Source organism: Gouania willdenowi, chromosome 10 (genome assembly GCF_900634775.1).
Source record: "Gouania willdenowi chromosome 10, fGouWil2.1, whole genome shotgun sequence".
NCBI classification, from domain to species: domain Eukaryota; kingdom Metazoa; phylum Chordata; class Actinopteri; order Blenniiformes; family Gobiesocidae; genus Gouania; species Gouania willdenowi.
The window spans coordinates 30,378,803-30,394,755 of NC_041053.1; the positions used below are offsets into that span (position 1 = coordinate 30,378,803).

Below are 15,953 nucleotides of genomic sequence, written 5' to 3' on the forward strand. Positions count from 1 at the left end.
CAAAGTATTAAATAAAATATAATAAATATATAACATAGGTGTTTTTGCAAAAATGTACAATTTTATGGTAATGTGGATATTGTTTTGTTCACAAGCCTCACAACAGTTTTGTCTTATTTACAAGAAAAAAATAAAGAAAAATATGAAGAACATGGAACAGCCAAAGAGTTACTGTTTCAGAAATTCCTTATAATCTGTCTTGTTTGCATTTTGGAAGTTTTCATTAACGTCACAAGCTGCAGGTGTTTGTTTCTACGCCACAATGGTCTCATTAGAGCTTCAGAACTTTTCTACAAGTCTGAAAGGTAACAATTGTAACATTAATGTGTTTATTTTTTTTCAACAGATCATCAGTTATAATTTATTTATGCATTCGTTGGAGTGACGCTGACGTTTTATCCATTTGAAAAATAATATAAAATATAAAAAGAAATGTGCGCTTGGTGTCCCTGTCTGTGGAGAGCGTCACGTGTTTCCTGAACGATGATTGGTCAAAAGCCTCTACGTCACATCCTCCTTTCTCTTCGACCGCCGCCATAGCTGGGAAAGGACTGTGGTGAAAATGGTAAAGCATTTCATCTTTAAACATCCAAGTCTCGACTCTATTTAAATCCATTATATAGCATGAATTCGTTTTAAATACAGATGAATGATATATATGAGACAAATATGAGTAGAGATGAGTAATTGTTACACGTTTATTCGGTCTATGTTTGCGTATGTAAGGAAGTCTATCAGAGACCCGTGTATTGGAGAGTATATTTTAACGTCTACGCACCAAGTTTCACATATAAATGATGTTAATGTCCCTTAAGAGTTGACATTGTGTTAATAGCATCTTCTTTTTTTGTCTAGTCGTCTCATAAGACCTTCAGGATCAAGCGCTTTCTCGCTAAGAAGCAGAAACAGAACAGGCCGATTCCTCAGTGGATCAGAATGAAGACTGGCAACAAGATCAGGTACTGTTCTGTATAACTTTCATGCTTTCTGCTGAACTCTTAATATATTTTAATATAAACATTAGTGGTGAATCATATGCAGGTCCAATGCTAACATTTAGCAGTGTTGCTTGTGAAAGCTGAATAATAGTTTAGTGTGCGTGTTTATGTAGTCAATGCATTTTGTGCAAATATAGTTGAATTCAGAAATCTTGCGTTTGTTAGTCTTATCAATTGAACTGATTGCATCGAGTAATGCAATTTCAGACACAGGGCCACGTGTCCCTCAAATAAAAATCATAAGATGACTCAGTAACTCAGAAAATGACAGAAAAATACATAAAACTAGGCTCAAAAGCAAAAAATAACTTAAAATGGACTCATAAACAGGAAGAATACACAGAATAACAACTATAATACTCAAAATGACTCTTAACCCCCCCCCAAAAAAGTCCAAAACACTAAAAATGACTCCAGTAACACTCAAAGGTTTACCAAATGATCAAATCCTTTACTACTAAGTTGTATTAATTATAGCATCGGAGTCTGGCTACTTGACTAAATCCATCATGTCTGGGGGTGTTGAACACTTGACTGTGGGTAGCTGAAATGCCATGTTTTGTTTTTTGGGCTGTTGCTATTGACCCGGACCTCAGACAATCCTGACTATAGTTCCGGCACTTCCTGTGTGCATGTGTTCGCATACGCAGGTAGTTTCATCACTGCCGGACTCGTGTCCTTCTAGCTATAGTTCCGTCAGTTTTATTTTAGCCCCATCTCTAACCCTAACCAAGGAAATACCCTATAATGTTTCCTTTTTGTCATATATATATATATATATATATATATATATATATATATATATATATATATATACTTTTAAAGGTGGAATTTGTTGTGTTAAATATGCAAAAATGAAAGAAAAAAAAAAAAAGGCAAAAGTGGGATTCGAACCCACACCAGCGGAAAGAAAAATCTTTGAGTCTAGCGTCTTAGACCATCCTGACACAATGGTAACAGAGGCACATTACGCTTTTGTAGAAAATGTCCGGCAGTGACGGACCTGCGCATGCGTAAAGGAAGTCCCGGAACTATAGTCAGGTTTGTCTGGGGTCCGGAACTCTAGACACTTCAGTGTTTTTTTTTTTTTATTAACATTTAGTTATCCTCCAAATTAAATTATAGTATTTATTCAGCTTGTCAAGCATTCTGTGAGACTGATTTATACATTACATTCTTGGAAATTAATTGAATACTAAGTGCTGTAGTTTGATTTTTGAGTCGATTCTGTTGTAGGACCTTTTATGGAAGATGACAAATTTATTACAACAAACTACATGTTGCATCTTGGTGTGTTTTGAGTAAAAACGTGCAAACTAGCAGCTTTTTAGGGCTGGCGCTAAACATCACTGGTGAAAATATATAACATACTTCGGTTCAAATAAAGCCAAAGTTAGTCATTTTCCATAGATAAAAACCGTTACTGTTATTTTTGATTTCTTTGTAATGCTCAACACGACCACAATTATTAAGCGACTAAAACAGACTTGAGGTGCTGCGTACAGCTGATTGTTAGTTAAGTTGGGAGTTCCATTGTATGATGTCAAAAGCAGGTCTGCAATTGCAGCACTCCTGTGCAGTTGAGTGTTGTCATTAATCCTGCTGAGAGAGCTTCTGCTACAGAGCTACGTCTTCTCACCATGACGTTGGTCAGATGCTGCTTTGTAGCCGTACACAGTTTCTACACATAGCTGCGTTTATACGAGTAGTTTGTTCTCGATGAAATTCTGACCAAATTAATATAATTGGATTCCACAGGAGGAATAAAGATAATCAGTTTTTTGACTACTACTAGTTTATACCATAACTTTTTTTTATAGGCTGTGACCACATGGAGACTGACCTGAAATAGATATTTATTTGTTCTTGGCTGTCTTCAAACATACAATAATAAGAATAAACAATTTTAACAACCAAAAATGGAATGGGCTGAAGCAGTAACTGCTTATCACAGTCCGTCCCCAAACAGCATTATATACAAAACACAATAGAAATAACTCGGTAACAGTGCTATTCATCAGCTTATCAACTCATGTTTCAATTGGAGCAAAATATTTAGTTTTTGAACATACAGTGAACTTGTTTACCTAAACTGCTCTTCAAGACCATTTAACACCTTAAACAGAAATGCATTTTTTTTTAACATTTTTTTAAATTTATTTTTTTTCAAAATTATAAACCCCTCTTAAATTTAATTTTCCTTCTCAGTTTAATAAGTGATAATACTCAAAGGTACAGTAGGCTTTTATTTCTTACTCGGAATAAAGCACTTTTAGCCTTGCTATATCATTAGTATTATTCATTTAGATTTTTTAAACAGTTTGTTAGTAGTTGCCCAGTATTCCACTTCATGTATTCTTACTGCACTCTTTTGTAATTTGATTAATGGATTTACATATGTTTTACATGCACTAGCCCAACTATTCTGAGCAATAGACCAAGTCAATATAAGGGATGGATAAAGCAACTTCAGACTCTATTAAATAGACTTTTTGTTCTATGAGTAGAATACCAATAGTTTTATATATATTTTTTTCTAATATGTTCTATGTGCGGCTTAAAGGAAAGCTCAGTTTGTTCCATTCAGACCCAATTTAAAGTACAATCTGTCCTACACGATCCAGAACACATACATTTTGTTTTCTTTTCATTTAAGGAAAGTTAGTTTTTAAACCATTTTTCTAAATTTAATCTGCTTATAATTTGATGTTTAAGTGACGCTAAATCCACGATTGTTGCTGGTTAAGTTATGTCGAGAAGCACAAGAACACTTCTCACAAATTATCCTTTTAGTTGGTGCTCTCAGATCTTCTAAAAAAAAATAAACCAATTTGATGCTCATGTCACACTGAGAGAATGTTTGGTTATAAACCACCTGTTTGTTTTAATGAAAGGGCTTCACTTTCCTTTGGGTTACAGCGTTTAATCATTTAGCAAGTTACAATGTTCAGGGTTAGTGTTTAGTAAAGGTGATGTATCGCATATTTCACCGCGCAGTAATCATATGATCAAAAAAATCATGTTTTTAACAAAAAACTATTTAATTGCACTAACATATGCATGGCACGTTAAACATCCGGTCACGAGGTGTCAGTGAAAAACATCAGACCGTGTTAAACTACTTCACTCATAAATGCATTTTAGCTGGAAGTTGATTGCATTTTTTTTTTTTCATAAAACATACTGGGCACTTTTATAGATGTATGTGGTTACTTTAAAAATAATTTAAGAACTTAACAAAATCTGAATTTTGAGTAGAAGCAAAACTTTTTTGAAAAATGTGATTTGACAGTTGGATATACATACCACTTGTTTTTGATATTGGTTCATTAATTACATGAATTACAGTTAGTTACTGTTTACTTGTTCTTGCAAGTTTAAAAACCTTTTTATCATTTTTTACTTGAAAAGGTGACAATTTTAATTGATATTGCGATGTATATTGTATTGTTTAGTGTCGGGATATATCCTATCATCGGATTCATGGCGATGCACCCCCTAGTGTTTAGTAATATATGTTTACATTTTCTGTTTTTATGACCCTTGTTTTTTTTTTTTTAAAGGTACAACTCCAAGAGGAGACACTGGAGGAGGACCAAGCTGGGCCTGTAAACATCTGTGGATCCAGCTTCTCTTCACCTTCCAAACATCTGCCAGGCCCTCCAGCTGCTGGGTCTGTGTGCAGGAGAGGAGCAGCAGTTGTTTTTTATGTATAGATACTCTGGCTCTACTCATGTTTGACAATAAAGGATCTGTGTTCAAACTTAAACACATGCAGCACTATTTATTTTTTTATTTAAGTCTGTGAACCAGTTCGTCTGCACTGGGCTGTTTGTTTTATTCACACCAAACTTAAGCTAAGGAATGCTGACTCGGCAATTCCGCACACACTGAAGGGGTTTTATCTTTAACCACTCTGCAAACACTCCTGAAACCATGGTTCATGCATGACTGCATCTACTGCCTGTTGGTCATGAGCTTGAGGGAAGTGTAAATGTGATCACTGAGGAACTCGCCTGTGTTTACTGAAAGTTAGGGAAGCTACAGCGTGCACAGCTGCTTCTGCTCATGTGTTCAACAATGAAACAGGCCAGGAAAGGAAATACCAGACTTACTGTATGTTGCACAGTGACTTTGAACAGTTTAAAAAAATTTAGGAATGTGGTTCCCTTCAGGAAAATGTAAAGCTACAAAGATGTAATTGTTCTGGCACAATGAGAATTTGGTTTAAGATTTTAAAAAAGAAATTGTCAAAGTCAGACTCTTAAAAATTAAGACATTGTGATTTTACTGGTGCACGTGTATAAAGGATTACTCATTTCTGCAGTTGGTTTTTATTGCTCCAATCACCATAGCCTATAACCTCATCTATCTGTGTTACAACTATATCTCAGTTGCTGGTACAGGTGTTGAGTCTGGAATTGTTCTCGACTACGCTAGACCAGCTATTCTCAATTGGTGGATTGGGACCCAACGGTGGGTTGCAGATCTGTACTGGGTGGGTCATGGACAGCTGGTCAAAAAAAAATACTTAATGTCTCTTCTTTTGACAAGCATGCTGGGAAATGCATGTTGCACAGGACAATATATAGATTTTTTGAAAAACTACATTTGGTTGGTTGAATTCTAAGAAAGAAAAAAAAGTGGGTCGCAATTTAATGACCGTGGCAAAATGTGGGTCTCGGGGTGAGACCAGTTGAGAATCACTGCTCTAGACCACCTTTCAGACTGAGGAAAAGCTTGTCGACTAAACATCGAAGTTTATTTATTCCTTGGTATAAATTTAGTCTTAAGAGGACAAAAATAGTCAGAATCAGTGTGAGGCTTTACTAAAATACAATGAAGTGATGTTGCTTTGATTAAATTGCTTGATCCCAGGTTATGGCGTTTGTAGGGTTTTTATGCATTTGCTTGGTGGGTTTGGGGTTCCTCCCACAGTGGGGGGAAAAACAATCCTAACTGATTAGTTTGTGGTTTTTAAATTGACAATACAAATCAAAATCAGTCTTTTAGTTTGGTAGTTTCCTTTCAGGCTTCAAGTTTCTATACAAACGATACACTGGTACTGGGAAAATCATCTTTCAACATTGAAGATACATTTATACAATCTGATCTTATACTAGGTAATCGATTCCAATTGATGATCTTTCTATCTTTGCTTTTCCCACTAACCATCAATAAGAACACGTTTTAGCCACTTTCAGGTTTATGTCTATGGTTTAAAAAGACATATTTGTTAAATTTGGCACTCACTCCAGTTTATTACATTTTTGGTGATGATACCTCTGGTTGACTGATATCTAATAGAAAAATGAGCTAAGTAACTGTCAGGACAAGTTTTTAATTTTACACGTTATTTTAAAAAAAAAAATACAAATGTTTAATCTGAAAGAACCAGATATCAGATTTGTGTACTAATTGTTCTTTTTCTGACTAGTAATCTGATCTCAAGTTACTTTGCTCTTTATGGGAGATCTAAATATATAGGAACCTTGATATTTTAACCCTCAGAGCATCTTTGTGACCAAAAGTGACATTTTGTGTTTTTATTTGTTTGCCTCTCAAAATTTCGTTCATTTTTAAGACGAGTTGTATGTAATTTTGCCACTATTGTTTTTTCCTGTTTATTTGCTTCATTCCAGAGTCATGTGTATTGGAAGTGTATAGAAAAGGAGATACGCATCATTCTGACACTTAGTGACGTTGTGACCAAATTTGCCCCATTGACTCCCATTGTAAGCACATATTTTCCATACACTGTAATCATGACATATAATGCTTTTTCAATTAATACCTAATAAATCAAAGCCTCTACCTTCAAAATAAAAGGAAAATGTGTTTTAGGTGTAATAATCTTCTACCAACCAGAGACCATTGCATAACGTTTTAGGGAAAGACCTGGATTTTTTATCTTGCAAAATATACAAGGTGTACAAGTGTAATTTTTTTCTTTAAAACTGTCCTTGTGCCAAAAATAATAATGCATTGAAATCTATTCTGCAGTCAATTAATGATGTGATCAAGGCTGTATTATTTTCATCAAAAAGATTTCACTTTGGCCCTCATTTTTTTGAAATACTGCATTATTATTGTTTTTCCTGCTGAAATCTATCTATGGATAGGTCTGAAGTAGTTTAAAAGATCTGATGTGGTGGAAGTAAAAATATAATTCATGGAGTACATTTTCATGGCACTTTTATAACCGTTTGTGTACACAAGGAGTCCGTAAATTTAAAGGCGTGCACATGGTTTGATGGTTTGCTGGGAAGTGCACATAAGACACAAAGTAGTGCTTAAGGTCTGACTTGATTAAAAAAAACCTGTTGTGTTGGATAAACATCAACCCTCATAGACAAACACTGAGCTAAGCATGGCTAATTCTTTGGGGGTAAATCGGCTTGAGACTTGAACTTAACTATTTGTTGAGGGGTGCTGTAGTATCTGCTGCATACATCACCACTTTAGAGTGGAATAAGGAAGCTTTGGCCACTGATGTACACACGGCTCCAATCAACGTTGGCTTCTTAATTTATGAACAGTTGATTGTTGCTGGATTAGACTTTAAAAAGATAGCTTTTACTCCCTGCTGGTTATGATGGTCTTACTAACCCACGTAGAAGGGGAACAACCCACAAGATCAGTAGTTTTGAAAGTGCTCTGTTGTCTGCAGGCCATCTTAAATCTCTATTAAATATACATAAGTCAGGTGTTACAAGGCAAGTGATAAAAATAATAATAATGTAGTTATACCAGCAATTCAATCTAATTGAGGAAATCTTGCAATCCTTATATCACACCCTGTAGCCTAAACAATCATGCATATTACTTACTACTGCTTTTTTCCAATCATGAAACATGATTAAAATATCTTGTATGAAAATATCTGTTATATAAAATAAATAATGTGCACTTTAATGTAAGGAACAAATATGAAATGAAAAAAAACAAAAAAAAAAACTTAAATGCAAATGGTGTGAAATGGTTTCACCCCACCATATATATATATATATATATATATATATATATATATATATATATATATATTTAAATTTAAACAACTTGGTGTAGAATTTTATAAACAAAGTATATGTTTGGAGCTCATTTTCTATATAAAACTAGACTTTCAGGCTCAAACAAAGTCTGTTCAAAGACGTAAACTGCACAGTAAAATCTAGTTGAAAATATCACTTTAAGGCAGTGGTTCTTTTTTTCTTTTGCGATCTTTGAAGAATTAACAATTTTCAGAGGCAACAAAATAATGTAAAATTTATTGGGAAAAAAAGATTTAAAAATTTCAGATAAGTCTTCCTCATGAAAACAAAAAATGTAATCATATATTCTAGAACAGTAAATATAAAGTTATTTCCTGCAGATACATTTTTTTCCCCTTCCATTTCTTGCACCCCATGTCTTGACATCAGTGGGGTGCACCCCTCAGTTTGGGAACCACTAGGACAGTGGTTTCCAACCTTTTTTTAACCATGACCTCATCACTAATTTTTGTCAACCCATAAAGACTTTTTTCTTTTCCTATAAGTACTTTTTGATTATGTTTATGTGAAACAAATACAGAGTAGCCAGGATTCTTTTTATAGTCTATGGGATTACTGCATTTATTTCTCTTCCTTTTTCTCTTTAAACTGTGTTTGATTTGAACTAGATTCATATTTGAGAAAGTGAAAGTATAGAATACATAATAGAATAATATTTTTTAATTTTAAAATGTATTTGTATTCAGTATTTTTATTTTAACTACACACTTCAGGCGACCCCAAGGTTGAAAAACATTGCACTCGGAATAAGTGACTGATTTTTCTCATTCTCGCCCAATTGTTTACAGTTTTAATGAAGCCATGTGTGTCTTGTCAGGGTTGATGACACCCCCACTCTACAGTAGAGGTGGGCGATATGGACCAAAACTCATATCTCAATTTTTTTTCTCTCTCAAAATGGCAACATACGATATAAATCTAGATCATTTTATTTCAAATGAAGTCTGACTAGAAAAACAATTCAGGGTTATATTTTTCTGACACCAAATTCCAAACAGGCACATTTATTAACAAACAGTTGCTCAATATGTGCCACTTTATGCAGCACGTGTGAGTGAGTTCTGTAGTGTTGCTTGTTTATGGATAAGGTCGCACTCAGAAATCCATCAAACTGTAGCGAAAGCATCAACTCCTAAGACAAATCAAACGCTAATATATTGATATAGGCGATAGTGTAATTTTCTTTATCACCAAAATAGAAAACTCGATATATCTTGAATCTCAATATATCGTTTAGCCCTACTTTGCAGCAGACCGACTTTGACTCAATGTAGAGTAAAGAGCAAATATTTAAATGCTTATGTCATCATTTTTGAAGTTTTCCATAAAAAGAGGAGGGCAGCAGTTTCCTCAAAGACCCGAACCTCCAGCTGCCGACCCTCCTGGTCCGGTCAAAGTAGTCCACTACCTCCTCCTTCGTGCTGCTGACCCCCTCCTCACACGGACCCGTGGCTCCCACACACGCACAGTTGTTGTTGGCGTTCCCGTGCAGGTCCCAGGCCCCCAGCAGCTCCTTCATCTCCGGCGGGGCGTCTGTCCTCAGGTACTGCCAGGCTCTCCTCCCTCCGTGGTCCATGGCGTCCACGTCCGCCCCATAAGCCCCTACCAGCAGCTTGATGACCATGACGTGTCCGTGCATGGTGGCGACGTGCAGCGGCGTGAGCCCCCCGCTGCCACGCACGTTCACGTTCACCGGGATCCCCGCGGTGCGCGCGTAACGCAGGACCTTGACCAGGGTCTCGTGCTGACCTCTCTTAGCCAACCAGTGCAGCACCGAGTACCCGCTGACCAGGTCCCTCCTGCTCAGCAGCTGCGGGTCCTCGGAGATGAACTCCAGGATGGTTTCAAAGCTGCCCTCCACGGCAGACAGCATCCACGCGTGCTCCATCGGGTACAGAGCCCAGTCCACGTCCTGGTCCGCGGACGCACAGGCGGTGGGTGAGGACAGGACCCTGCTGAGCCCGCTGTGAGCCGGATCGTTCAGCAGGAGCTCCTTCAGGTATTTTTTACGCATAGCGGGAGTGATGGAGGATCGTTCCGGGGCGCTGACGCCCCCTGAATGCCTCCACCTCCGCTGGAAGGAGCCGGGCAGGACCGGGACCCCATACCGGGACAGGCGATCCACGACACTGCCCGGATCCAGTCCAGGATCTGTGGACGGATCCGTTTCCATTTCCCTTTATCAGGAGGAAGCCTCCCCGCAGAATGCACAACTGATACTGAACGTTTCCTCTAAAATATCCACGGCCTGTTTCAGGAAAACCAGTTAGAATATTTGAACAGTTTTTCTGATATAGTCTTAATCATGAATCTAATATTGACTGATAGTTTACAGCCAACCTGCCACCACCACCACACTCACCTGATGTGTACACACTGTCAGAAACTTGGAGTCATGTTTCAAAGATTTGCTTTTTCACTCTTGAAGAGGAACTGAGAGCAAAGTCCAGCTCTAATCTCAGAACCAGTGACTAACACCCATGTGACCACCAGTTCACAACTTAATACATGCGTGTCAAACTCAAGGCCCAGGGGCCAAATCCGGCCCCTCAGAGCATCCAATTCAGCCCTCAAGAGAAAGTAAAACAGACAGAAGAAACATCAGAGGTGTAAAAAAAAGTACTGATACATCCTACTCAAGCAGACGTACTGTTAGGGGATTGAAATTGTACTCAAGTATAAGTAAAAAGTATCTCAATTAAATAATACTTAAAGTAAAAGTCACTAGTTACTTTCACACCCCCCCCTAATAATTATTTTTGGTAATAAATCTTGCCACAGTTGCCTTACATACAGTAAACATCTCATGTAAAAACTTAAAAAGGAAGAGACCAAATCTTGAACAAGTTTTGTCAATGTAGAATTAAAAAATAAAATGACGGCAATGAATTCAATTCAAAATGTAATAAATGATCAGACCATATTTAGCTAAGTTTATTAACTCAAACTGAGAAAACCAGCATTCAATGCCGTTTTGGCACCTTGCATTACGTTTAATCTGATTGGTCGGTTATGATGTGATGCATTTAATTGTTTTCTGGTCATTTCAAATTTTGTAGTTTCACAATGTTTGTTGATCATCTAATAATTTACTCAGTAACGGTTGTGTGTAGAAATGCAACAGAATTACTTTTAAAATGTACAAGTAAATTGAATGATTTAGAAATATACAAGTACCCATAAAAGCAACTTTATTACAGTAACATGAGCACTTGTAATCAGTTACTTTCACCTCAGGAAAATATGAATCATTGTATAAAATACCAAATAATTCAGTTGTACAATGTTGAAAGAACTCTTATTCCACAAAATATCCCAAATTTAAATACAAATTTATAAATTTAGGTATCTGTCACTTATTGCCTTATGTACTTTGTCTAATTTATAACTGAAGTGTAAACTTGGGCACATTGATGTTGAAATTGTTAGTTTTCCCCACAGAAAACACTCGTGGTCGAACTGGTTTGTATTTGGCCCTTGAACTAAAATGAGTTCAACACCCCTGAATTAATACAGGTGTACATACTCCATATGGAAATTCCCCTCTTGCATTAAAGACTAATCCAGCAGATAAGACGGATAAAACTTTATTAGAAACACTTTAAAAACACATTTAACAATCTGTGGCAGGTTCCAAAGGAAGCTCAATCAGCTCATCCAGTGTGTGAAGGAAAGCATCCAGCTCTGCACAACCACCTTAAATAGACAGAACAAATCAAGTTAACGCTGAAGTTCAATGACTAAGGTCCCTTTTGGTTATGTCACCGTCTTAAAATCTCTGCACCCCCCCCCCCTTCTGAAAATGGATAGATGGATATTTGTGTGCGTGCTGCTTGATGGAGCACTGGGTTACGAGTGTATGTGCGAGCCTGTTGCCGTGACAACAGTGTGTGTGATTGCTGTGTTGCTGAGCTGTCACTGCATGGAGTTGCTGCGTTTCTCAGACAAAAGTCTTCGCTGCCTTTTTTTGCTGGCTCCGCCATGATATAAGTTTGAGAAAAGTTAATTTGTAGACAACCGTCTGGTCATTATCTAGCATTAGTTTGTATTGGGATGCCGTACAGCAGTACGTCTTGCCACCAGGTCATGGGCAGGGAAAGTTGCAAGTCCTGTTCTCTGGCCAGAGACAGCAGGGAGAGATGAAAGACCCCCAATTACCCCATAAACACTTGTATTACCCTCACAGGGACTGTGAGATTTATTAAGGTGAAAAAGTTACTTAGTTTAACTTTAACAGGGTTTTACAGATGATAATGCACTTGTGATGCATTGTTCCTATATAGAAATTAAACACCACGGTAGTTAAGGACAAACTATTATACTATATATATAGATAACTGATTTTAAGTATATGGGTGGAGGGGGAAGTGCCATTTTTGTCTTCCTCAAAAGGGTACAGTAATATTTTCACGTGTTAATTTTGTCCGTCAGCAGGATTACGTCAAAAGTACATCATGGATTTTGACAATTTTAACAAAAGATAAACTTTACATCATTGGAGATTACATTACATTTTGGAAAGGATCAATATACTGATTCTGAATCAGTTTTAAAAAATTGAAAAATCCCCATTTTCCATTATTAGTGACATTTTTTAAATTCATATCTTGAATAGCATTGCAATTGATCGATCTGTATGAAATTTGACTCAGTTATGTCAGGTTTGTTTTTCAATTACCAAACTCACTTTTATCTGGATGAATTTATCTGATTGCGCATTTCATTATGATTTTTCTATACAAATAAATGGGGCATGTTGTGGGTTGCAATTGTTTATAATGCTGCTGCTCTATTGTAGTATTATATTTCTATTATTTTATACTATTCTGTACGCCATCTATAATTTAAGGCATTAACGAGGAACGTTATGTACATGTTAATGCACATTAACAATTAAAAACCCTTGAATCCATATATTTGGATCTACTGTATCATTATTGTGGATGAAATAGATAACTGAATATCTGGCTAAACGGATATTTGCGCTCTCTGGGAGCTCTTGTTTTAAATTATAAAGTGTGTGAGACATGCTTTGTCAATCATATTTTTTTTGCCTACAAATACATAACGGCAGTATTAGGATGCAACAGCATAAAACTTTCTCAGAGCTGTATTTCTCTTCACTGTGCGCACTATGTAGTAGACCGTAAACATGACACCAACCTAAAACACAACTTTACCTGAGTGACCAAGCATCTTAACAGGCGATGGCATTGGAAGAGGATCAAACTTTTCCAGTTGGTCTTCACACAGATGTGTTGTTTGTGGAAAGCAGGCCAGCCCGGGTAAAGCAAAAACACTCAGTGGTACGAGATCTTCAGGTACGCTGTACTTCTGAAACTCTGAACATTTATACAACAGATGATATGGAATGAACGCCATTTGACAACAGTTTACAAAGAATATGAAATGGAGACTAAAGATGCTCTTACCCAATGGATCATATGGAATAAACTTCTCCATTTCAGGATAATCCTCCTCTTTTGAAGTAGACAAAGTTTTCACTTTGGCTTCCTGTGTGCATGTACCAATACTTTAGAAAATATACAAGTTGAGAGAATAGTAAATTCAGCCATCATACTACGTCAAACCTGAGGTTTCAGCAGCTTCTTTTCTTCTGCATTCACACAAGGGGTTGAGATTTTCTTGTTGTTCACGGCACCAAAAGCTTTACGGCCAGACGGTAAAGGAGTATGTAGCTTTTTGGTGATCATTGGAGACTTCAGGAGTATTTCTGGTGTGGTAAAAAAAAAAAAAAAAAAAAAAAAAAAGTGGTGTTTGGTTGATTGTCTGCAACATAAACAATCGGGGCAATTATCTTCTCACCTGGAGCAGACTGAAGCCGCTGTCGCATCTTCAGTGTAGGTCCAAGACTCGCATTCTCACGGTCGGCAAAAAGGATGTTCGACATCTTGTCAGTCACACAAAGGGAGGCTGCAAGGAGAAAATGACAATTACTGAGGCAGAGCCATCAGCAGGCAGACATTGGATGAAAAGATATACTGAGTTACTATAGACTATATGTGTAGGAGTCTTAAGTATGTACTTCTTCCTATTTGACCTTTGTACTCTTGAGCCCGACCGATTAATCAATGCGGCTGAGTTTAGTTATCACCAGTTATCGACATCGGTCAATAGCCTGGCCGATTAATCAGTCTGACTGATTTATTCATGTTTATTGATTGGGATTTGAACAACTTTATTTTGTTATTTTATTCCAGAACTATCCCTTTCCTATTTATCAGTGGCTTGTTTACAGTGTTACTAATTAAAGTTCATTATAATTTAGTAGTGCCTTGTTTCTTTCTCTTGAATCATATTATAAAAATGTGTGTTCATCTACAGTACATATCCTGTGTCCATTAATTTCCTTGGGTCATATATCGGATTATAGACTTTAAAAAACAAACCCAACCAATATCGGTATGATCTCCCCAAAAAACCCAGATCGGTTGGGCTCTATTGTATCTTTTTATTTAAAAAAAAAACAAAAAAAAAAACTACTTACCTTATGTAAGTACTTGATGCTGTTTTTATCCTGCTATATGAGCCAATGCAACAAAATGTCATTTTTATCTGTACTGTAAAGTTCAAGTTTTAATGACAATAAGGAAGTCTAAGTCTATCCATCCTTATTTTTTGTGACTTGAACTATTTCCATTTATTTTAACCAAAGTAATTGATAGAATATTAATTCATTTATTTATTTAATCCTAAATCCTCTAGAGAGAAAACAGCTGAAGCCAGGAGTTGGATCACTGGAGTCCAAATACATGGTCCAGTTTGGACTACGTCATTTAACGTGTGTTTTTATTTCTAAACAGTAAAACTAGTTACTCAATTTAAACAAACGTCTTAGTATCCATTCTATCCATTTCTAACCTATCTTAGTAGATAGTCATCAAATTCAATATTAAGTTATCCCGTTTACCACCAAAATAACATACAAAAGTACCACTTTATCCAAACGCTAAATAAATTCACGTTATTTAAGCCATTAATCTGTAAACATTAACCTGCAATGCACGTCGGTAGCTGTGGAATGTAGCGTCTCGTAATCCAGTTGCTGTGATGCTAAGTGAGGTTAGCACAGACCGCGGCTTGTTTTTAAATTGACTGCCTCACTACCATTGGTCAGTGGAGCACACGTGACCGGAATGGGCGTTAAGCCTCGTTAAAATAGCCATAAAACAGCCATTGAAAAAATTGCAAGACATTTTTATTTAATGATTTTCAAACTATGTATGTGTATTAGTGTAAGTTAAGGCACTTTAACCTTATGATATTGTATATTTATTGACGTGTTGCTTTTGTTTTACTTTTCAAAAGCCTGCAACGATGTATAACAATATTTCACACTGTTATATATAATACAGTTTCTTTAAATTTGCAATTAACAAGCAAACACTACACCACAAAAACACATTATTCGAATAAGGCTTATATATCTGTACGGGTTATGTTAAACCGTTCAAAAATAGAAAAAGTCCTTGCAGCTATCGTGCTGTTGGTATTTTTAAAAAATTGTATTTAATACTGTGGATGCCAAATTTTCCCAGTATAATTATTTTTTGAGTAAGGAGTTTTATTTTATTTTATTTTATTACTTTGTCCATTGAAATAACAAGATATCTATAGATCATTTTTTTCATAGTGAAGGAGCTGTCACAGAATAAATGGGTTATGGATTGTATCGATTCTATTTCCTTTCCACAGAATGTACAACTAGTAAACTAAATTATGGAAGAGGATTAGGGCCACTAAAAAGACAACAAAAAATCAAAGCCACTGAAAAAAAAAAAAAAAAAAAAAAAAGTCAGTAGTGGAAAAATAATTGTAGAATTGGTATGATTATTATTATTATTATTATGGGGGTGATTATTGTGATTGCTATTATTATTGT

At 36.2% G+C, this 15,953-nt stretch overlaps 3 protein-coding genes across 3 annotated transcripts; 1 reads left to right on the forward strand and 2 right to left on the reverse strand.

The window, feature by feature from the left end:
• Positions 1 to 479: 479 nt before the first annotated feature.
• Positions 480 to 4,767, forward strand: rpl39 (ribosomal protein L39). The gene is made up of 3 exons (XM_028459841.1): positions 480 to 565; positions 856 to 959; positions 4,562 to 4,767. Exons 1-3 carry the CDS (start codon positions 563 to 565, stop codon positions 4,608 to 4,610), a joined length of 156 nt encoding a protein of 51 aa, XP_028315642.1. The 5' UTR covers positions 480 to 562; the 3' UTR covers positions 4,611 to 4,767.
• A 4,196-nt stretch (positions 4,768 to 8,963) lies between these two features.
• sowahd (sosondowah ankyrin repeat domain family d) lies at positions 8,964 to 10,478 on the reverse strand. Its single transcript, XM_028460107.1, has 2 exons — positions 10,413 to 10,478; positions 8,964 to 10,298 (listed from the first exon to the last, which is right to left on the reverse strand). Exon 2 carries the CDS (start codon positions 10,221 to 10,223, stop codon positions 9,357 to 9,359), a length of 867 nt encoding a protein of 288 aa, XP_028315908.1. The 5' UTR covers positions 10,224 to 10,298; positions 10,413 to 10,478; the 3' UTR covers positions 8,964 to 9,356.
• Positions 10,479 to 11,621: 1,143 nt separating this feature from the next.
• On the reverse strand, positions 11,622 to 15,187 carry pttg1 (PTTG1 regulator of sister chromatid separation, securin). The gene is made up of 6 exons (XM_028460223.1): positions 15,073 to 15,187; positions 13,877 to 13,989; positions 13,642 to 13,784; positions 13,483 to 13,564; positions 13,231 to 13,392; positions 11,622 to 11,746 (listed from the first exon to the last, which is right to left on the reverse strand). Exons 2-6 carry the CDS (start codon positions 13,959 to 13,961, stop codon positions 11,664 to 11,666), a joined length of 555 nt encoding a protein of 184 aa, XP_028316024.1. The 5' UTR covers positions 13,962 to 13,989; positions 15,073 to 15,187; the 3' UTR covers positions 11,622 to 11,663.
• Positions 15,188 to 15,953: the final 766 nt, after the last annotated feature.

What these genes read in the sequence shown, in the direction of transcription:
- rpl39 (XM_028459841.1), top strand. An exon ending in AAGACTGGCAACAAGATCAG is followed by an intron (nt 960 to 4,561) that starts GTACTGTTCTGT and finishes TTTTTTTTAAAG; the next exon opens with GTACAACTCCAAGAGGAGAC.
- sowahd (XM_028460107.1), bottom strand. Translation starts at nt 10,223, where the DNA reads ATGGAAACGGATCCGTCCACAGATCCTGGACTGGATCCGGGCAGTGTC.
- pttg1 (XM_028460223.1), bottom strand. Translation starts at nt 13,961, where the DNA reads ATGTCGAACATCCTTTTTGCCGACCGTGAGAATGCGAGTCTTGGACCT. An exon ending in TATTCCATATGATCCATTGG is followed by an intron (nt 13,393 to 13,482) that starts GTAAGAGCATCT and finishes ATAAATGTTCAG; the next exon opens with AGTTTCAGAAGTACAGCGTA. An exon ending in TAAGATGCTTGGTCACTCAG is followed by an intron (nt 11,747 to 13,230) that starts GTAAAGTTGTGT and finishes TGTCTATTTAAG; the next exon opens with GTGGTTGTGCAGAGCTGGAT.